This window comes from Cetorhinus maximus, chromosome 2 (genome assembly GCF_964194155.1).
Source record: "Cetorhinus maximus chromosome 2, sCetMax3.hap1.1, whole genome shotgun sequence".
Lineage (NCBI taxonomy): Eukaryota > Metazoa > Chordata > Chondrichthyes > Lamniformes > Cetorhinidae > Cetorhinus > Cetorhinus maximus.
In genome coordinates this window covers 228,108,753-228,131,020 of record NC_135880.1, presented here as the reverse complement: position 1 = coordinate 228,131,020, position 22,268 = coordinate 228,108,753, and the positions used below count along the sequence as shown (strand labels likewise).

The following is a 22,268-nucleotide window of genomic DNA, read 5'->3' as shown; positions in this document are numbered from 1 at the left end:
CAATGTTCAGCATCATTTGCGACTCCTCAGATACTGAAGCAGTCCATGTCCAAATGCAGCAAGACCTGGACAATATCCAGGCTTGGGCTGACCAGTGGCAAGTAACATTCAAACCACACAAGTGCCAGGCAATGATCATCTCTAACAAGAGAGAATCCCTAAGCATTGCCCCTTGACATTCAATAGCATTACCATCACTGAATCCCCCACTATCAACATCCTGGGGGTTACCTTTGACCAGAAACTGAACTGGACTAGCCATATAAATACTGTGGCGACAAGAGCAGGTCAGAGGCTAGGAATCGTGCGATGAGTAACTCACCTCCTGACTCCCCAAAGCCTGTCCACCATCTACAAGGCACAAGTCAGGAGTGTGATGGAATACTCTCCACTTGACTGGACGAGTGCAGCTCCCACAACTCTCAAGAAGCTTCGCACCATCCAGGACAAAGCAGCCGCTTGATTGGCCCCACATCCACAAACATTCACTCCCTCCACCATAGACACACAGTAGCAGCAGTGTGTGTACCATCTACAAGATGCACTGCAGGAATTCACCAAGGCTCCTTCGACAGCGCCTTCCAAACCCACAATCACTACCATCTAGAAGGACAGGGGCAGCAGATAGATGGGAACACCACCACCTGGAAGTTCTCCTCCAAGTTACTGCCACCCCGACTTGGAAATATATTGCCGTTCCTTCACTGTCGCTGGGTCAAAATCCTGGAACTCCCTCCCTAACAGCACTGTGGGTGTACCTACACCACATGGGCTGCAACGGTTCAAGAAGGCAGCTCACCACCACCTTCTGAAGGGCAATTAGCGATGGGCAATAAATGCTGGCCCAGCCAGCGACACCCACATCCTGTGAAAGAGTAAACAAAGGACACAGAGGGGGCTGGAGCCGACGGAGAGACAGAGAGAGAAAGAGACGGGGAGGGGGAGCGAGGGCAAGATGGCGGGTGTGCCTGTCTGCGGGAGACAGCACATGGAAGAGCGAGTGCGAGAGAGTGAACGGGTGAGTGTGAGCAGGAGGACGAGCGGGATTGAGAAAGAGTGAGTGAGCGAGCATGCGAGTGAATGATGGCGGGCGAGTGAGTGAGTGAATGTGGGAACTGTGTGTGTGTCTGGCCCACTCACCCTCACCCCCACACAATCACACCCCCACTTACATGGTGAGTGAGTGAGCATAAAGGGACTGGAAATGAGCCAAGCAAACAGACTCTGTCCCTCTCGTACTCTAATGGTGATCTTTATTAATAACTTTTTTAAAAATTATCTATTTATTGCTTTGACGTTGTTTTGCTTTCACTCAGCAAGTTGTTTCTTTTCTTCATACCTCAATCTTATTTTGAAATTCACATTTAATGCTGCGCTAAAACCTATCTGTCTGAAATTCACTCATCAGCCCCTTGAGTGAAGGGAAAACGGAAATATGGGCCCCAAATGAAAAGGTTGCACAAGCCTCGCATAGGGGCAGCTTCACCCCCGTATCTAACCCCATGCTGTACCTGTCCTGGGAGTGTTTGATGGGGACAGTGTAGTGGGAGCTTTACTCTGTATCTAACCCTGTGCTGTACCTGTCCTGGGAGTGTTTGATGGGGACAGTGTAGTGGGAGCTTTACTCTGTATCTAACCCCGTGCTGTACCTGTCCTGGGACTGTTTGATGGGGACAGTGTAGAGGGAGCTTTACTCTGTATCTAACCCTGTGCTGTACCTGTCCTGGGAGTGTTTGATGGGGACAGTGTAGAGGGAGCTTTACTCTGTATCTAACCCCGTGCTGTACCTGTCCTGGGAGTGTTTGATGGGGACAGTGTAGAGGGAGCTTTACTCTGTATCTAACCCCGTGCTGTACCTGTCCTGGGAGTGTTTGATGTATGGGTCTATGGCCGTTTTGTCATGGATTGTGGGTGTTGCTGGCTAGGCCAGCATTGCCTATCCCTGATGGTGAGCTGCCTTCTTGAACTGCTGCTCCATGTGGTGTAGGTCCAATTTTTTGTAGCAGTTTGATACAACAGAGTGGGTGAGTGAAAGCATTTTAAGAGTCAACCACATTGCTGTGGGTCTGGAGTCACATCTAGGGACAGATGGGTTTTTGCAAAAATTGACAATGGTTTCATGGTCATCATTAGGCTTTTAATTCCAGATTTTTATTAAATTCAAATGCCACCATCTGTCGTGGCGGGATTTAAACCCGGGTCCCTGGAGCGTTACCCTAGTCTCTGGGTTATTAATGCAGCGACAATACCACTACACCATCGCCTCCCCAATAACCTTACCTGCTGCAACCAAAGTCACCAGCTCAGTGACTAATTGCTGGATGTTAACCAGGTTTGAGGCTGGGAAGAAACAGATAAGATGTAACAATCTTATCCATTTTTACCTCAAACCATTAGCTGAACTGATAGACATACCTCAAGCTGCCGTATCTCAGTGTCCAGCATGTTCCGCAAGATTTCAACCTTCTGGCTGTGTACTATGTTGTCTTCCTGTAGTGGAAGAAGTGCAAGATTCAGGACCATTACTATTCACTCAATACTCGACTGAATTCATTAAAATTACTCTCAACTTATTAAAAAAGGGAAACATTGCAACTCAAACAGAATTATGGAGATGACAATGATAGGAATATATGAAAAACACACACATGTATTGTGAAAAAGAGTGGGGTTTGGGGTGAGCCAGTGAATGAGGGCAAGGGTGAGGGGTGGCGGCAGTGCCCGAGGGGTTGCGGGAGGGGAGGGGGGCAGGCCCCTCCCTCTACCAGCCATAGCCCATTGCCCACTCCTTCTCCCCGCTGGTTCAGGATGTAGAATGTTTGGGTGGAGATGAGGAATAATAGCGGAAAGAAGTCACTAGTGCGAGTGGTGTACAGGTCCCCTAACAGTAACCACAATGTTAGGACAAAGTGTACAAGAACAAATATTGGGTGCTTGTGATAAAGGAATGGCAATAATCATGGATGACTTTGCTCTACATATAAACTGGAAATATCAGATTGGCAGCAGTAGCACAGATGAGTTCTTACAATTCTTTCGAGATAGTTTCTTAGGGCAGCACATTCTGGAACCAACCAGAGAGCAGGTTATATTAGACTTGGTATTGTGTAATGTGACAGGATTAATTAATGACCTCAGAGTACCCTAGATAGCAGCGACCACAATATGAGTGAATTTTACATCCAGGGTGAAAGGGAGAAGAGTGGGTCTAAGACTAGTATTTTAAACTTAAATAAGGGCAACTATGTGGGCATGAAAGCTGAGGTAGCTGAAGTGAACTGGGAAACTAGGCTAGAGGATAGATCAATAGAGAAACAGTGGCAGACAGTTAAGGGGAGATTTCAGAGTATTCAGAATAATTATATTCCCACTATAAAGAAAAATTCTAAAGGAAGGGCCCACCATCCATAGTTAACAAAAGAAGTTTGGGAAAGCATCAAACTGAAGGAAAAAGCATATAACTGTGCAAAGATGAGTGGCAGGTCAGGTGATTGTTCAGGATATAAAGAATGGCAGAGAATGACTAAAAGGTTAATCAGGAGAAAGAAATTAGAGTTTGAGAGGAAGCTGGCTAGAAATGTAAAAACGGATAGCAAGAGTTTCCACAGGTATTTAAAAACGAAAAGAGAAAGTAAAGTGAGTGTTGGTCCTCTAGAGAGTGACAGTGGGGAGTTAATAGTAGATAATAAGGAAATGACAGATGAAATGAACAAATATTTTGCTTCTGTCTTCACTTTAGAGGATTCAAAAACATTCCAGTAATAGCTGTAAATCAGGAGGTGGAAGGGAGAGGGGAACTTGGTGAAATTACAATCACTGGGGAAGTGGTACTGAGCAAACTGATGGAGCTGTGGGCTGACAAGTCTCCAGGTCCAGATGGACTTCATCTAGGGTCTTAGAAGAGATGGCTAATGAGGTAGTAGATGCGTTGATGTTAATTTTCCAAAATTCCCTAGATTCTGGAAAGGTTTCATCAGGCTGGAAAGTAGCAAATATAATCCCTCTATTCAAGAAGGGAGGGAGGTAGAAAACAGGAAACTATAGGCCAGTTAGCTTGATGTCTGTCGTGGAGGTGTTAGAATCAATCATTAAAGAGGTTATAGCTGGGTATTTAGAAAAACTCAAGGTAATCGGGAAGAATCAGTGTAGTTTTGTGAAAGGGAAATCATGTTTAATCAATGTATTAGAGTTCTTTGAAGGAGTAACATGTGCTGTGGATAAAGGGGAGCCAGTAGACGTGCTGTAGTTGGATTTCCAGAAGGCATTTGATAAAGTGGCACATCAAAGCTTATTGAAGAAAATAAAAGCTCATGGTGTAGGGGGTAACATATTAGCATGGATAGAAGATTGGCTGGCTGAAAGCAGAGAGTATGCATAAGTGGGTATTTTTCTGATTGGCAGGATGCGATGGGTGGAGTCCCACAGGGGCCTCAACTTTTTACAATTTACATCAGTGACTTAGATGAAGGGAGCGAAGACCATGGTAGCTAAATTTGCAGATGGCACAAAGATAGATAGGAAAGTATGTTGTGAAGAAGGCATAAGGAGTTTGCAAATGGATTTAGATAGGTTGAGTGAGTGGGCAAAAATCTGGCAAATAGAGTATAACGTGGAAAAATGTGAAGTTGTTCACTTTGGCAAAAAGAAGAAATAGAATATTACATAAACAGAGGATGGCTCAGAATTCCAAGGTGCAGAGGGATCTGGGTGTTCTAGCACATGAGTCACAAAAGGTTAGTATGCAGGTACAGCAAGTAATTAAGGCTAATGGAATGTTAACCTTTATTATGAGAGGGATTGAACATAAAAGTGAGGATGTTATGCTTCAGTTATACAGGGCATTGGTGAGACTGCACCTCGAATACTGTGTGCAGTTTTGGTCTCCTTATTGAAGGAAGGATGTAAATGCATTGGAGGCGGTTCAGAGGAGGTTTAATAGATTGATACCTGGAATGAGTGGGTTGTCTTATGAGGAAAGGTTGGACAGACTGGGCTTGTTTCCACTGGAGTTTAGAAGAGTGAGGAGTGATTTGATTTAAGTATAAAAGATCCTGACAGTCTTGACAAGCTGGACGTGGAAAGGATGTTTCTTTTGGTGGGTGAGTCCAGAACTAGGGGGTATTGTTTTAAAATTAGGGGTCGCCCTGTTAGGGCAGAGATGAGGAGAAATTTTCTCTCTCAGACGGTTTTGTGACTTTGGAACTCTCTGCCTCAGAAGACATTGGAAGTGGGGTCACTGAAGCTTGTTATGAGAGAGGTAGATAGATCATTAGGCAAGGGAATCAAAGGTTATTGGGGGTAGATGGGAATGTGGAATTTGAAACACAAGCAGATCAGCCATGACCTTATTGACCATGGGATCTTATAGGAGCAGACTCGAGTGGTCGAACTGCCTACTTCTGCTCCTACTTCATATGTTCATAACGGCCTGCCCCCTCTCCCCAGCAACAGCCCGTGGCCCTCCCCAGCAAACAAAGTGGGTAAAGTGGTTGACATGCAACCCCTCTCCGATGTTATTCTCTGGCAACTTCTGTCAAGAACAGAATCTCATTCAAACAAAGGATAAACAGGATTTCTGCCTATGAAAGAGTGAGAGCCGATCAGATAGAGCCCATTTCACACAGCATCAGGCCCTGGCTGAATCTACCAGCAGACTGTGGCTACAGGTAAACACCTAATGAGAATCACTGGTTCCTTTAACCAATACCTAGAAAGAAACTCCACACACTCACCGCCACAGGCATGGGGCTGGTGATCCTGTCCGGGCAGCTGCTGCTTGGAGAATGTGGGGAGAAAGTTGGATTTGGGGATATTGAACCTTGTTGTCCAGGGAAGGAGAAGGTTCCAGGATCTCCATCTGTCGTTGTAAGTGGGATCTGCGGAGAGCCAGGGGGACGGCCCAGGACTGTGAGAGCCACATACGACCCAGCTGGAGATAGAGAACAAAAGACAGGCTAGACAGAGTGAAAACCCATCAGTGACAACAGTTACTGACTGAAATAGACTGCCTGGTCATTATGACATTCACGTTGAGAGATCTTGTTGTACACAAATTGGCTGCAACATTTCCTACATCACAATAGTTACTGCATTGCAACAAAGGGCTCATTGGCCAAAGAATACTTCTGATCATTCCAAGGTTGCATAAGGTGTTAGAAAAATGCAAGTTCTCCTTTTTGTGAAAGGTGAGACATATTAATCCTCAATGAACAAAGGGGAAAGTTAGACTCAAACCTCTTTAATCATAGAACCGCTCAATAGAGACTCAGCACTGAACATGCAGCTGCTTCACGGAAAGCTCTGGGTCAATGCGATTATGGTATTAACCACTTCCTCAAACCAGAACCGAGATACAACTGCAACAGGAGTGCTGCTTGGTACAGACCACATTCTGCAGTTGAGCTGCTGCAGATGTGTGTGTGACTCAGCAACCTTTTGAAAAAGGGCAAACTGCAATAAAGAAACAATTTAGAAGTACATTATTCAATAGAGGTTTCTGAATATGCTGTGAAGGCAGGTTTTCAGGAGTTTAGAATTACAAAATACGTGCATCACACTCTCCTCCCAGCTTCCCCACCTTTGTGCTCAGCTCAAGTACAAAAACTTGCACCACCCTCAGGTCAAACCCATCTCCGGGACCTGAGCATTGAAGTTAAGAAAGGCAGGACGCAGGGAGCATCGCACTGCCCGAGGGTCAGCCCCGAGGGAGCGTCGCACTGCCCGAGGGTCAGCCCCGAGGGAGCGTCGCACTGCCCGAGGGTCAGCCCCGAGGGAGCGTCGCACTGCCCGAGGGTCAGCCCCGAGGGAGCGTCGCACTGCCCGAGGGAGCGTCGCACTGCCCGAGGGTCAGCCCCGAGGGAGCGTCGCACTGTCCGAGGGTCAGCCCCGAGGGAGCGTCGCACTGTCCAAGGGTCAGCCCCGAGGGAGCGTCGCACTGTCCGAGGGTCAGCCCCGAGGGAGCGTCGCACTGTCCGAGGGTCAGTCCCGAGGGAGCGTCGCACTGTCCGAGGGTCAGTCCCGAGGGAGCGTCGCACTGTCCGAGGGTCAGTCCCGAGGGAGCATCGCGCTGCCCAAGGGTCATCCCCGAGGGAGCGTCGCACTGTCCGAGGGAGCGTCGCACTGCCCGAGGGTCAGCCCCGAGGGAGCGTCGCACTGCCCGAGGGTCAGTCCGAGGGAGCGTTGCACTCCCCGAGGGTCAGCCCCGAGGGAGCGTCGCACTGTCCGAGGGTCAGTCCGAGGGAGCGTTGCACTGTACGAGGGTCAGTCCGAGGGAGCGTCGCACTGCCCGAGGGTCAGTCCGAGGGAGCGTCGCACTGCCCGAGGGTCAGCCCAGAGGGAGCGTCGCACTGCCCGAGGGTCAGCCCCAAGGGAGCGTCGCACTGCCCGAGGGTCAGTCCGAGGGAGCGTCGCACTGCCCGAGGGTCAGCCCCGAGGGAGCGCCGCACTGCCCGAGGGTCAGCCCCGAGGGAGCGTCGCACTGTCCGAGGGTCAGCCCCGAGGGAGCGCCGCACTGCCCGAGGGTCAGCCCCGAGGAAGCGTCGCACTGCCCGAGGGTCAGCCCAGAGGGAGCGTCGCACTGCCCGAGGGTCAGCCCCAAGGGAGCGTCGCACTGCCCGAGGGTCAGTCCGAGGGAGCGTCGCACTGCCCGAGGGTCAGCCCCGAGGGAGCGCCGCACTGCCCGAGGGTCAGCCCCGAGGGAGCGTCGCACTGTCCGAGGGTCAGCCCCGAGGGAGCGCCGCACTGCCCGAGGGTCAGCCCCGAGGAAGCGTCGCACTGCCCGAGGGTCAGCCCCAAGGGAGCGTTGCTCTGCCCAAGGGTCAGTCCGAGGGAGCGTCGCAATGCCCGAGGGTCCAGACTGGGGCACGGCCATATTGTGGACTGGCCATCTCTCCAATGCAATGCTAAAATCCAGCCCTATATCTATTTAGTTGCAAATTTAACAACCCAACAACCTTACTCAAAGTGGCTTCTATCCACTGGAATTTAGAAGAGTAACAGGCGACTTAATTGAAACATTTCAGATCCTGAGGAGTTTTGTCAGGGTGGATGTGGAGAGGATGTTTCCTTTTGTGGGAGAATCTAGAACTAGGGGTCACTGCTTAAAACTAAGGGGTCGCGCATTTAAGACAGAGATGTGGAGAAATTTTTTCTCTGAGGGTTGAGAGTGTTTGGAACTCTCTTCCTCAAAAGGCAGTGGAAGTAGAGTCTTTGAATATTTTTAAGGCAGAGCTGGATAGATTCTTGATTAACAAGGGGGTGAAAGGTTATCGGGGGTTGGCAGGAATGTGGGGTTGAGGTTACACTCAGATCAGTCATGATCTTATTGAATGGCGGAGCAGGCTCAAGGGGCCGAGTGGCCTCCTCTTCTCTTAATTCGTATCTTCGTATGGAAAGCGTGTTGCAATAATTAAATACGGTGCTATTTCACTGCAATTATCTCTTTCATTGCAAATCACATCCAAGAAATCCAGTAACATCAAATGAAGAATGTGTCAGCGTGCAGTAACAGACAGTAATATACAGAATTTAAGTGCTGTATATGGTCTGTGTGTCAGAGATGGAGCAGGTACTGACATGTGAATGCCGTCTAAGCAGGGTGAGGGACAGTGAGGTTTTTTCACTGAAGTTAGCTGCTAAATATCTCACCGTGTGTACACTATTGTATACACAGGATGGTTTGCATGCTGCATGTCTCACAGAAACATCTTACAGGCCAATAGTTCACTTACATTTAATTAATCGGACGACCTCCACATGGTTGGAATGCGTCACCAGCGATCCATTAACCTGCAGAAAAATACCTTAATTATACTTTGCCTGTATTTACTGATACAATGCACACATGCAATAGTGGATATATCAGAGTGGATATATTAGAGGGAGGGTGGGAGCGAGAGTCGGGGAGGGAGTGAGGGTCGGGGAGGGAGCAAGGGTCAGGGAGGAAGAGACTGAGCGCAAATATTACATAAGTAATGAAACTGATTATGTAAAGAATTAATGCTGGTTGAAATAATGTGGGCCAAAAGTTTAAGAGAATAACATGCAAAATGATCCAGCAAGATACTGCAAGGTGTCTGCGAGTAACTCAAACCTCCCAACTAATATGACAAGACGAATGACAGGCCTCACCTTGATGATTCTGTCACCTTGCTGCACACCTGCACGCACAGCTGCCCCATCTATCACAGAAACATACAAGGAGTTAGGACAGAACCAGTGCACATCGAGCAGCAGCATACACTCTCAATCCTGTTTCATGCTAAACCTGCTTCATTCAGAAAGTTGGGTACAGTTTACTGAAGTTTCCAAATGTAATTGTACAGATTAGGGCAGGAACATTTAAATTAGGCAGAAAATCATCTTGCAATAACAATAGAGAAAGTGTTGTGAGGTGTGGAGTTGGCAGAGAATTACCCTCTTTGACGGACTGGACAAACACAGGATTATCGCCACTGACCGTCAGGCCAAATCCATTCTCATCTCTCTGGATTATGACACAGCGTTGAACCAGGCCTGGTTACAATGAAACAGAGAAGAAAACAAGTGAAATCACAGAGTAACTTCCTGAAATATTCACACCTCAAAGGAAAGAAAACTGGGCCAGGGAGGGGGTGGCAGAGGTCAAAACATACCCAACCATAGCAGAACAATGAACAAAGACCCCCCACCGCTTTCCCTATAAGGCCAGGACCCCCTCCCTGGGGATGTAGAATTATTTAAACAAATGGAACTTATTCTCAACCAATAAAACATCTCTCCGCCCCTCACGACTGTAATTGAACAACACCAACTCATGTTCAACCTCAATAAGGGCCCACAATTACCCCACAGCACAGAAGAGTAAATATATGTATATAAATGCACAAGAGGGCATACTCAGCACAAGAACATTGGCATAGTGTGCACGTGAGCATGGACAGTACCATATTACTGAATACGGCTGTTATAATGAACAGAAGCAGATGGCAGTAAATGTGACAGTGCAGACAGAGATACTCTCTAAATATTAAACCATACAATGGAATCACATCAATCCCCTCACACTCACCATTACTTGGATGATAGTGAGGAAATATTGGAGGCAATTGACTGTCCATTTTATCTCTGTCCAAATTCCTGTTAACTTAGATGGAAATAAAAATGGACAGGGTTGGAAAATGAGCTGTGGACTCGCTTTCACTTGGTCTACCAGGTCAGGAGCTACTCGAGGGACCAGGAGTCCCCTCTGAATATTTAACAGTTAAGGATCAGCAGCATTGAGAGATTCTTTACTTGTCCTCTAGGAAATTTAAAATTGAAATGCAATCGGGCAGCAGCCATATGGAGACGTGGGAATCTGCAGGAAACCAAAAGTTTAAACATGGAATTACAGCTTGCAGTTAGCGATTGGAACAGAGGAAAACAGTTTGCTCCTTAACCTGGGATCAAATTAATCAAAAAAAAATTAGCTAACATTTGTATAGCCCTTTTAATACAACAAAAACCCCCATGGAACTTCACAGACAAAGCAGGCAAGAATCGGAGAGGTGAGGGAAGCATAGTTAGATTGACAGGGGGAAAGTTCACTGCAACCAAAGTAGGGGACAATTCAGGTTGGAATGGTCTAGCGCAGAGCAGAGACAGGCCAGTAGAGATACACACCAAAGATTAAGTAATACAAGCACCACAGCGAGTCAGGAGCAGACTGGTCAAGTTGGGAGAGTCATCGAATATAAACAAGGATTTTGCTCAGGGTCAAGTGGTTTAACATCACACCTTGATTTAGAGTCTGGGTTTGTTGCCCCATCAGAGGGAGATAGGGTGATTAATGTAACGTCTGGAAACCAGGATCGAGGCTCGGATGGGCACTGGTCAGGAGTGAGAAAAGTGCATTCCCCCACCCTGATAGAAACAAAACACAACACTTTCACACAGTCAGGCAGCAGTCTCAATGTAAACTACCAATGACATTCAGATTGCCAAAGTACCACACGACTCACATTTATGGGCATAAGGACACATAGCGAGAGAGAAAGTCAAAGGGAGAGCGAGGACACAGAGAGGGAGAGATGGAGGGGTGGGAGAGGTGGAAGGGCGGGAACTGTTTCACAGATAACGTTATAGAGGAACATTGACACAAAAGCCTACAGGCAGTCTCATCCAGATAGACACACACAGTATCCAATGGAAAAGAAGCTGGACACACAAGCTTAATATGCAACATGAAGGGTTAAAAATGAAAAGAGAATTATTTTAACCAAAAGCTGGCACTGTTGTTCATCAACTGATGCCTACTTACAACAAAAGAGACAAGCACCCATTAGCCCGTCTTCCCCAGCATCCCCTTCCCAACCCCCCGGCCCTCCCCAGCAAAGGTTGGGCAGGTAGGTTTGTACAGATATGTTCCAGTGAACAATACTGTTACTCACAATATGACATGGACAACAGCTGATTGCAGTTGCCAGAGTTAAGAAAGAATTTTAAGTTGTGGCTATTGGCAGGTTTGGCAGAATAATTCAACTGTGAAGTCCTGGAAATTCTCAAGAATGAATGTAGTGACTGCACACAGTGACAGTAGCACAACACAGGCCGAATTAAACTCCGAGCAAAACAGACTAATCTGCAGGACAGTAAAAGTCCCTGCCCATCCAGAGGGTGTTACTTCAACATTTCAACCTCTATTTAGGACATGTTGATCTCATCATCTTTTGAATAGTCACATCTCAAACTGTTAGGGTAACAGGTCAGTCAGTTCCTGATATTTTTGGAATGTGTGAAAAACACAGGCTGAACTGAATTACTAACGGTCAAGAAAGCAAATCTACCCACTCCATCTTGCCCAATGAACTGATGGGAGGAGACAGCCTCCTACATGACTCTTTCCTCAGCACTTCCTGAGATTAGCTCCAACCCATCTACCTCACGGAAGCTCCATGAAGGCTATGTCCCAGGTTATGCCCAATTCCAACTTGCTGCTGTATCCCATCTGCCATCCTGCAATGTAGGATGGTGACTCATAGTCACAAGCACTCAAACAGCTGAAGGAACGGAAATCTTGTCAGTGCAGAGCAGGCCAGGGGCAAAGTTAATGTCGCTATGAATCAGCTGTTTCAGCTGATGGTCAGTTATAGGAATAATCATCAGCATGTCTCCGGCCCCGACTGCATCCCCACCACTCCACATAACATATACAATATCTTATCAATTTCACATCAGTGTGGGCTAGATTGCTTTGCTCTGCTAAAGGAAGAGGAGTGTATGAGGACTGAGTGTGACTGTGTGAATGCCCAACTTCCAGACACATCTCACCACTACCCAATAACAGACTGGCTGTTATCTGTACCCAGGTCCCGGGAACAGAATCCTATTTGATTTGTGCATCAGTGGCTAATTCTCTGACACCCAACTTTCGGGCGTCCTGCAGACAGAGGAACACCAACTGACTAAAAAACAATACAAATCCCTCAAGCATCAACTATTGCAAGGACTGGGAGTGCTTCACTGAGAAACAGTGATCAAGCCAGGGAATTCTAATCACTTTTTGGCCACAACTTATAGACAGCATTGGAACAGTGAAGATTAAAGGAATGGGTGGCGGGGAGAGCGCAGATGGTCAGCCACTCACTGCTGCTGAAAGCCAATAACAGCATGAGATACACCTGAATCTGCTGAAGACGAGCATTCAGATAGCTTGTAGCCACATCTTACAGTAAAACCATCAGCACTAGTCTCAGGGAATGAGACAGGGTTTAATGATGCAAGCTTTTGAACTGTACATCCCATCACAATCAAACTGTTCAATAGGTTCATGACCTGTCTCCAATCATAGGAAGGTTGGGAGCAGAAAGTGGGCTCATGCCCCCAGTTGTGTCGTACCTGTCGGGTCAAACTCGTACAGAGGGGATTTCTCGGAGTTCTTCTTGTCATGCTTCTTATCAGGAGACAGGTCCTTGTTCAGTATGCTTCCTCCTTGCCTGTAACAGAACAGCTCACATCATGACAATCCAATCACAGCAAAACTAGCACCCACTTGTGGACATTATATAAACTGCACCCTCCACTCCAGCTCCATTTCCATTATATACACTGCATGTCCTCTCTTTGTACAGAGAGATTATCCCTGCCCAAGACTAACCTTTAGCCTCAACTCCCATTTCCCACCCACTCCCCTTACCCTGTGATTTCCTGAGCGATCTGTCTATAACCTGTCCAAATATACGTACTGGCTGACCATCCACAACTCTCTGGAGTAGAGAATTCCAAAGGCTCACAACCCTTGACTAAGAAGTTTCTCCTCATCTCAATCCTAAAGGGCTGACCTATATCCTGAGATTGTGACCCGAGTTCTAGACTCTCTAGCCAGGTGGAAACAATCTCTCAGTATTTACCTTGTCAAGCCCTCTAAGAATTTTATACATTTTACTGAGATCATCTCTCTTTCTTCTAAATTTCAGAGAATTTAGGTTAACTCTACTCAATCTCTCTGCGTGGAACAATCCCCTCCTCTCATTAATCAGTCTACTGAACTTTAAGGCACATATATCCTTCCTTAGATATCAAGACCAAAACTGTAGACAGTATTCCAGCTGTTCTGTCACCAAAGATCTATTTGTAAGCAGCAAGCTTACTCTTGCACTCCTATCCCCTTGCAATAAAGGCTAATATACCATTTGCATGCCTAATTGCTTACCATAGCTGCATGTTAACTGCCTGTGATTCTTGTACGAGGACCCCTCAGTCCCTACGCTTGCCAATATTTATTAGTCTCTTAACTTTTAAAAAATATTCTGCTTATCTACTTTGGTAGGTAGAATAGAAATCTTCACAATACTCCACATATACTCCATCTGCCACTCTACCTGACTATATCCCTTTGCAGTCTCTCTGTATCCTCCTCAAAGCTTACTCTCCTTTCTAGCCTTGATTTATCAGCAAACTTGGATACATTACACTCAGTCCCCTCATCTAAGTCATTAATATAGATTGTAAATAGTCTGTCAATCTGAAAATGACCTGTTTATTCCTGCTCCTTTCTTTCTGAGCATTAACCAATCCTCAATCTATCCTCATACATTACCCCAATCCCATGAACCCTAATAAGACCATGAGATGTAGGAGCAGAAGTAGGCCACTTGGCCCATCGAGTCTACTCCACTATTCAATGACATCATGGCTGATCTGATAATCCTCAACTTCACTTTCCTGCCTTTTCCCCATAACCCTTGATTCCCTTACTGATTAAAAATCTGTCTATCTCAGCTTTGAATATACTTAACAACTCAGCCTCTACAACCCTCTGCGGTAAAGAATTCCACAGGTTGGCTACCCTCAGAAGAAATTCCTCCTCATCTCTGTTTTAAATGGGCGGCCCCTTACTCTGAGATTATGCCCTCTGGTCCTAGACTCTCCCACAAGGGGAAACAACCTCTCAGCATCTACCCTTTCAAGCTACCTAAGAATCTTTTATGTTTCAATAAGGTCGCCTCTCATTCTTCTAAACTCCAATGAGTACAGGCCCAACCTACTCAACCTCTCATAAGAAAATCCCTCCATACCCGGGATCAACCTAGTGAACGTTCTTTGGACTGTTTCCAAAGCCAGTATATCTTTCCTTAGATAAGGGGATCAAAACTGTGTACAGTATTCTAGGTGTGGTCTAACTAGTGCCTTGTATAGTTATAGCAAGTCTTCCCTATTTTTATACTTCATTCCCTTTGTAAAGACCAACATTCTATTCCTAATCCCTTATTACATTCTAATCCCTAAACATTCTAATCCCTATTACCTGCTGTATGTTAGCATTTTGGGATTCATGCACGAGGACCCCCAAATCCCTCTGTACTGTAGCTTTCTTCAGTCTTTCTCCATTTAAATAATATTCTACTCCTCTATTCTTCCTGCCAAAGTGCATAACCTCACACTCTCTCACATTATATTACATCTGCCACGTTTTTGCCCACTCACTTAACCTGTCTACATCCCTCTGTAGACTTTTTGTGTCATCCTCACCACTTGCCTTCTCACCTATTTTTGTGTCATCCGCAAACTTGGTGATAGTACATTCACTTCCCTCATCCAAGTCATTAACATATATTGTAAACAATTGTGGCCCCAGCACTGATCCCCCTGGCACTCCACTAGTTACAGGTTGCCATCCTGAAAATGCCCCCCCGTATCCCAACTCTCTGTCTTCTATTAGTTAGCCAGTCCTCTACCCATGCTAATACACTACCCCCAAAACCATGGGCTCTTTTCTTATTAAGTAGCCTTATGTGTGCTACCTTATCGAACGCCTTTTGAGAATCCAAATATATTACATCTACTGGTTCCCTTTTATCTATCCTGCTTGTTACCTCCTCAAAGAATTCTAATAAATTTGTCAGGCATGATTTCCCCTTCATGAAGCCATGCTGACTCTGCTTGATTAGATTATGTATTTCTAAATGCTCTGTTATTACATCCTTTATAATAGACTCCAACATTTTCCCAATGACAGATGTTAAGCTAACTGGCCTATAGTTATCAGTTTTTTGTCTCCCTTCCCTTTTTGAATTTGGGTGTTACATTGGCAGTTTTCCAATCCTCTGGGGCTTTTCCAGAATCTAAGGACTCTTGGAAGATTACTACCTGTGCATCCACTATTTCTGCAGCTATTTCCTTTAATACCCTAGGATGCAACCTATTAGGTCCAGGTGACTTAACATAAGAACATAAAAACTGGGAGCAGGAGTAGGCAATTCAGCCCCTCGAGCCTGCCCCACCATTCAATATGATCATGGCTGATCTCATTTCGGCCTCAACTCCAATTTCCCGCCCTCTCCCCATAACCTTTCAACCCATTACTAATTAAAAATCTGTCTATCTTCTCCTTAAATTTATTCAACGTCCCGGCATCCACTGCACTCTGAGGTAGTGAATTCCACAGATTCACGACCCTTTGAGAAAAGTAATTCCTCCTCATCTCTGATTTAAATCAACCACCCCTTAGCCTAAAACTATGGCTCTCATTCTGGAATGCCCCAAAAGGGGAAACATCTGCTCCACGTCTACTTTGTCTATCCCCTCTAGCATTTTATATACCTCAATTAGATCTCCTCTCATCCTTCTAAACTCTAGCGAGCATAGGCCTAAACTGCTCAATCTCTCCTCATAAGACAAGCCCCACATCTCTGGAATCAATCTAGTGAACCTCCTCTGAACCGCCTCCAATGCAACTACATCCTTCCTCAAGTAAGGGGACCAAAACTGTGCACAGTATTCCAGGTGCGGTCTCACCAATGCCTTGCACAGTTTCAACAACACTTCCCTATTTTTATACTCTATTCCTTTAGCAATAAATGCCAAAATTCCATTTACCTTCCTTATTACCTGCTGTACCTGCATACTAGCTTTCAGCGATTCATGCACCAGGACACCCAGATCCCTCTGCACTGAAGCATTATGAAGCTTCTCTCCATTTAAATAATATGTCGCCTTTTTATTCTTCCAGCCAAAATGGATAACCTCACACTTAACCACGTTAAACTCCATCTGCCAAATTTTGGCCCATTCACCTAACCTGTCCATATCCATTTGTAAATTTATTTCTTCATTGCAACTTACTTTCCCACCTATTTTGGTGCGATCTTCAAATTTAGCTACAGTAACTTCTATCCCTGAATCCAAGTCATTAATATAGATTGTAAATAGTTGGGGCCCAAGGACCGAACCCTGTGGCTCCCCACTAGTTACAGCTTGCCATCCAGAAAAAGACCCATTTATCCCAACACTCTGCTTTCTGTTGGTTAGCCAATCCTCTATCCAAGCTAATATATTACCCCTGACTCCATGTGATCTTATCTTGTGTATGAATCTTGTGTGGCACCTTATCAAAGGCCTTCTGGAGGTCCAGATATACTACATCTACAGGATCCCCATTATCCACTTTGCTTGTCACATCTTTGAAGAACTCTACCAAATTAGTCAAACACGATTTACTCTTCATAAAACCATGCTGACTCTGATGGATTGCATTTTGACTTTCCAAATGCCCCATTACTACTTCCTTAATAATGGATTCCAACAATTTCCCAACTACAGACATTAAACTAACTGGTCTATAGTTTCCTACTTTCTGCCTCCCTCCCTTTTTGAATAAGGGCATTATATTAGCATTTTTCTAATCCACTGGAACCTTTCCAGAATCCAGGGAATTTTGGAATATTATAGCCAATGCATCCACTATCTCCGCTGCCACTTCCTTTAAGACCCTGGGTCCTTGTCACCCTTTAATCCCAATAGTTTGCTCAGTACTTTTTCTCTAGTGAGGGTGATTGTTCTAAGTTGCTCCTTCTCTATACCCTCTGCACTACCTGTTACCATTGGGTGGTACTAGTGTCCTCCACCGTGAAAACTGAGGCAAAATATTGATTAAGCGTCTCTGCCATTCCTGTGTTCCCCATTATTAACTCCCCAGTTTCATCCTCCAAAGAACCAACATTCACTTTAGCTACTCTCTTTCCTTTTATATACTTGTAGAAGCTTTTGCTATCAGTTTTTACATTTTGCGCTAGTTTTCTTTCATAATTTACCTTTGCCCTTTTTATTATTTTTTTAGTAACCTTTTGTTGATCTTTAAAAGTTTCCCAATCTTCCAGCCTGCCACTGACCTTTGCAATTTGGTTTGCCTTAGTTTTTGCCTTTATGTTATCTTTAACTTCCTTGCTTGGCCATGGATGCTTTTTCCCCTCTTACCATCTTTCTTCCACATTGGGATATATTTTACTTGGGAGGAATTGAATCTCTCCTTAAATATCTGTTCATCAACTGTCCTACCTTGTAGTCTTCCTGCCCAGTCCACTAGGGCCAAATCTGCCCTCATGCCTATGTAGCTACCTTTGTTTAACTCCAGAACACTCATGAGGGACTAGTGTTCTCGCTCTCAAACTGAACTTGAAATTCTAGCATGCTATGATCACTCTTCCCTTGAGGATCCTTTACTATGAGATCATTAATTAATCCCATCTCATTACACAAAACCAAATCCAGAATAGCCTGCTCCCTGGTTGGTTCCACAACATATTGCTCCAAGAAACAATCTCTAATACACTCTATGAACTCTCCCTCGAGGTTACCCTCGCCAACTTGATTAGTCCAGTCTATATGCATATTAAAATCGCCCATGATTATTGCAGTGCCTTTCTTACATGCTCCAAGTATTTCCTGGTTTATACTGTGCCCTACTGCTGAACTACTGTTTGGGAACCTATAGATTACTCCCACCAGGGGCTTCTTTCCCTTACTATTTATTTCTACCCAGACTGACTCCACGTCTTGCTCTCCAGTGCCTATATCATTCCTCACTATAGCACTGATCTCTTCCTTTACTGACAAAGCTACACCACCTCTTTTTCCTTCCTGCCTATCCTTCGAAAACACTGAGTACCCTTGGATATTCAACTCCCAAACCTGTTCTCCCTGTAACCACGTCTCAGTAATCGCCACCAAATCATACCTATTCATCTCTATTTGCGCTGTTAACTCATTAGTTTTATTCCGAATGCTACACACATTCAGATACAAAGCCTTTAAGTTTTCCCTATTGTCAATTTTCCCTACTCTTATATGATTCTTTGGAGCAATATGGCGTTCACGCACTCTGTCCCTTCCTTTCACTTTTTGGTAACAATCAGCCTCGTCGCTAACCTGCACTCTTACCCTCTCCTTGATTTTTTATATTTCTATGAACCCCCCCTCACTATTTAGTTTAAAGCCCTTTCTACAACCCTAGTTATGCGATTCACCAGGACACTGGTCCCAGCCTGATTCAAGTGGAGCCCATCTGAATGGAATAGCTCCCTCTCATCAGCCTTTAGCCTCATTAATTTCCCTAGTACTTTTTCTCTAGTAATAGTTATTGTATTTATTTCCTCCCCCCACCCACTTTTTCCCCTTGATTATTTAGTATTTTTGGAATGCTATTAGTGTCTTCTGCCATGAAGACTGATGCAAAGTATTTATTCAACTCCTCTGCCATTTCCTGGTTCCCCATTATTATTTCCCCAGCCTCATTCTCTAAGGGGCCTATATTAACTTTTTGTGTAATAAGCTCTGAGACACCTTATTGAATTCCTTTTGAAAATTCAAATACAGGTATACAACCCTGACTGATCCCCGCCTATCTATCCTCCTGGTTACACACTCAAAAACTCAAACAAGGTTCATCAAAACGATTCCCCTTTCCGTTAACTCTGCCTAATCATAGTGATTTTCTATTGCCCTGTTTATCTTCCTACTATTAGGGAAGTGTAAGAAATTAATAAGAGGTGCAAAAAGGGAGCTTTAATAAAAGCCTGAAAGGATAGCAAAGCTAACAGCAAAGGTTTTAATAAATACATTAAGTGAAAGTGAGTGGCTTGAGGGACATGGTCCATCAAAGGCAGATGCAGGTGAGACTAAAATGTATATTAAGGAAATTGCAAACTAATTAAATACGGACTTTGTATCTGTTTTCATGTTAGAGGAAGAGGACAAAATCCTAGTTGGGACACAGGAGTCACAGGAAAGAACTTAATAAATATAATAGTTTAAAAAATGGTAATGGAGAAAATAATAGGACTTAAAATAGACAATTCACCAGGATTTGATGGTTTCCACCCCAGAATATCAAAATAGGTGAAGAATTTGCAAATGCTTTAGTCATAATTTTCCAAAGTGCTCTAGATTTGAGAATTGTACATTTAGAGTGGAAAATTGCAAATCAGAGGAGGTGCAAATGCTGGTCTAGAAGGTGGTTCTGGGATCTTAGTTTTTCTTCATATTTTTAATACTTAGGTGAAAGAGTAGAAATTTGCAGATGATACTAACTTAGGAGGGACAGTAAGAAGTGCAGAGGGGAACCGGAAGTTACAGAGGGTCACAGGCTAAGTGAGTGGGGAAAACTATGGCAAATGGAATTCAATGTAGTGAAAGGTAAGGTCAACCATTTTGGATCCATGAAGGATATATCAGGATATTTTCTAAATGGTGAGAAATTAGAGCCTGTGGACATGTGCATGAGTCATTAAAATCTAGTGGACAGCTACAAAAGTAATCAAAAAGCTAATGGAATGTTGGCTTTTATTTTGGGTATAAAGCCAAAGGGAAGGAAGTTGCACTCTTGTCAGACTCCCCATCTAGAATAACAGTGCTCAGTTCTGGGCAACGCACCTCAGCAAGGATATATTGGCCTTGAAGAGTGTGCAATACAGACTCATGGAAATAATAGTGGCTTAAATTGCGAGGGCTGGTTGCATTAACAAGGCTTATGCTCCTTTAAGTATAGAAGATTGTGGATTAATCAATCAAGTTATGAGAGATAATTAAAGGATTCAATAGGGTAAATTGACAGAAACTCATTCCTCTGGTGGAAGAATCCAGGACAAGGAGGCATAACCTTAAAATTAGAGTGAGGTTGTTCAGTGTGATGTCAGGAAGCACCTTCTTCACTCAAAAAACAGTGGAAACCTGGAAACGTCTGCTGCAAAAGCCAGTAGGTACTGAGGAATAATTGCAACTGTGAGGAATGAGATTGATAGATTTTTGATGGGTCAGTTAGAGTTGAGGTCCAGGTTAGCAATGATCTAAGAGCATGCTGGAACAAACTCAAGGAGCTGAATGGCTTCCTCTCCCTGTGCACTTATTCATCGCTAGAAAGTTTCAGAACTTTGGTCAATCTCACTTAGATCTGGAGGCGGGACAGGGAAGGTTCACTAGATCGGTCCCTAGAATGAGAGGGTTGTTCCATGATGAGAGGCTGAGTAAATTGGGCCTAAACCCTCTGAAGTTTAGAAGATTGAGAGGTGGTCTCATTGAAACATACAAGATTCTGAAGGGGCTTAGATTAGATTCTGAGAGATTGTTTCCCATGGCTGGGGAATCTAGAACAAGAGGGGCTTAGTCTCAGGGTAAGGGGCTGATCGTTTAGGACCAAGATGAGGCGAAATTTCTTCACTCGAAGGGATGTGAACCATTGGAATTCTCTATCCCAGAGGGTTGTGGATGTCCCATTGTTGGATATATTGAAGGCTGGGACAGACAGATTTTTGTTCTCTCAGGGAATCTAGGGATATGGGAGTGGGAGGTAAAGTGGAACTGAGGCCAAAGGTCAGCCATGATCGTACTGAATGGTGGTGCAGGCTCGATGGGCATTTGGTCCACTCCTGCTCCTATTTCTTATGCACCCCCCGGAGGGGGGTGTGGGGGGAACCTCACCTAGAATGTGGTACATTTTCACTCCCACTTTTTAATTTGTTACTTGTCTCACATATTTTACATCTCTCAGGTGTTATTGCCTGCTTAACTTTCATTCATGCAGGAGACAAGAGAGGCCTGGGAGAGTACCAGGACCCTGGGTGGGGTGCTCAGAAAGAACTAACTATACCTACAAGTTTTTAAGCCACCCAATTGGCTCCTGGACAGTCTCACTCTCAACTATTGTGTTGTGAGCTCTTACCTGGGAAGTCTTCTGATGGGAAACCTGGAATTAAAGAGAGCAGCTCAAGTTAGAGAGGCCAGCATTGATCATGCAGCAACTTAGCCAATACCATTCAGTGATGATCATACAATGATACAGCACAAAAGGCAGCCATTCAGATCATCCTGCCTGTACCAGCTCTTTGATAGGGTTGGCAATTAGTCCTCTTTTCCCATAGCCTTGTATATATTTTTTTTTCTTTTGAGTATTTATCCAATTTTCTTCTGAAAACTATTATTGAATCTGCTTCCACCACCCATTTAGACAGTAAATTCCAGATCATAGCAACTCATTGCTTTAACAAATCCTCAGCTCTACTAGTCATCTTCAATGTGTCCCTCTGGTTATCGGCTCTTCTCTCACCAGAAACAATTTCTCACTTACTCTATCAAACCCTTTGTGGTTTTGAACACCTCTACTAAATCTCTCCCTGACCTTCTCTGCTCCAAGGAGAACAATCCCAGCTTCTCCAGTCTCTCCACATAAGTGAAGTCCTTCAGCCCTGGTACCATTCTAGGAAATCTCCTCCACACACTCCCAAGGCCTTGGCATCCTTCTTAAAGTGTGATGGCAAGAACTGGACACAATCCGCCAACTACAACTGAATCAATCTTGTGTAAAGGTTTAATGTTTTTGTACTCTATGAATTAAGTCAAAGGTTCCATATGCTTTTTAATAGTCTTCTCAACTTTTCCTGCCACCTTCATAGGTTTATGTACATACACCCCAAGATCTCTGCTCCTGCTCCCACTTTTAAATGTATTGTTGAATTCGTATTGCCTCTTCTTATCCTTCC

The 22,268-nt window shown here is 44.8% G+C and overlaps 1 protein-coding gene across 2 annotated transcripts in view; it reads right to left on the bottom strand.

Annotated features, from left to right (window-relative positions):
* LOC144671657 (rho guanine nucleotide exchange factor 12-like) overlaps positions 1-22,268 on the bottom strand; it is a 113,517-nt gene that overhangs the window by 59,752 nt on the left and 31,497 nt on the right. For both annotated transcript variants that reach the window (XM_078533665.1, XM_078533674.1), the window contains exons 2-8: positions 21,452-21,475; positions 12,856-12,953; positions 9,415-9,513; positions 9,130-9,179; positions 8,730-8,787; positions 5,733-5,929; positions 2,416-2,490 (exon numbers count right to left, since the gene is read on the bottom strand). In XM_078533665.1, the coding sequence (XP_078389791.1) occupies positions 2,416-2,490; positions 5,733-5,929; positions 8,730-8,787; positions 9,130-9,179; positions 9,415-9,513; positions 12,856-12,953; positions 21,452-21,475 (601 nt within the window). The remainder of the gene's footprint in view (positions 1-2,415; positions 2,491-5,732; positions 5,930-8,729; positions 8,788-9,129; positions 9,180-9,414; positions 9,514-12,855; positions 12,954-21,451; positions 21,476-22,268) is intronic.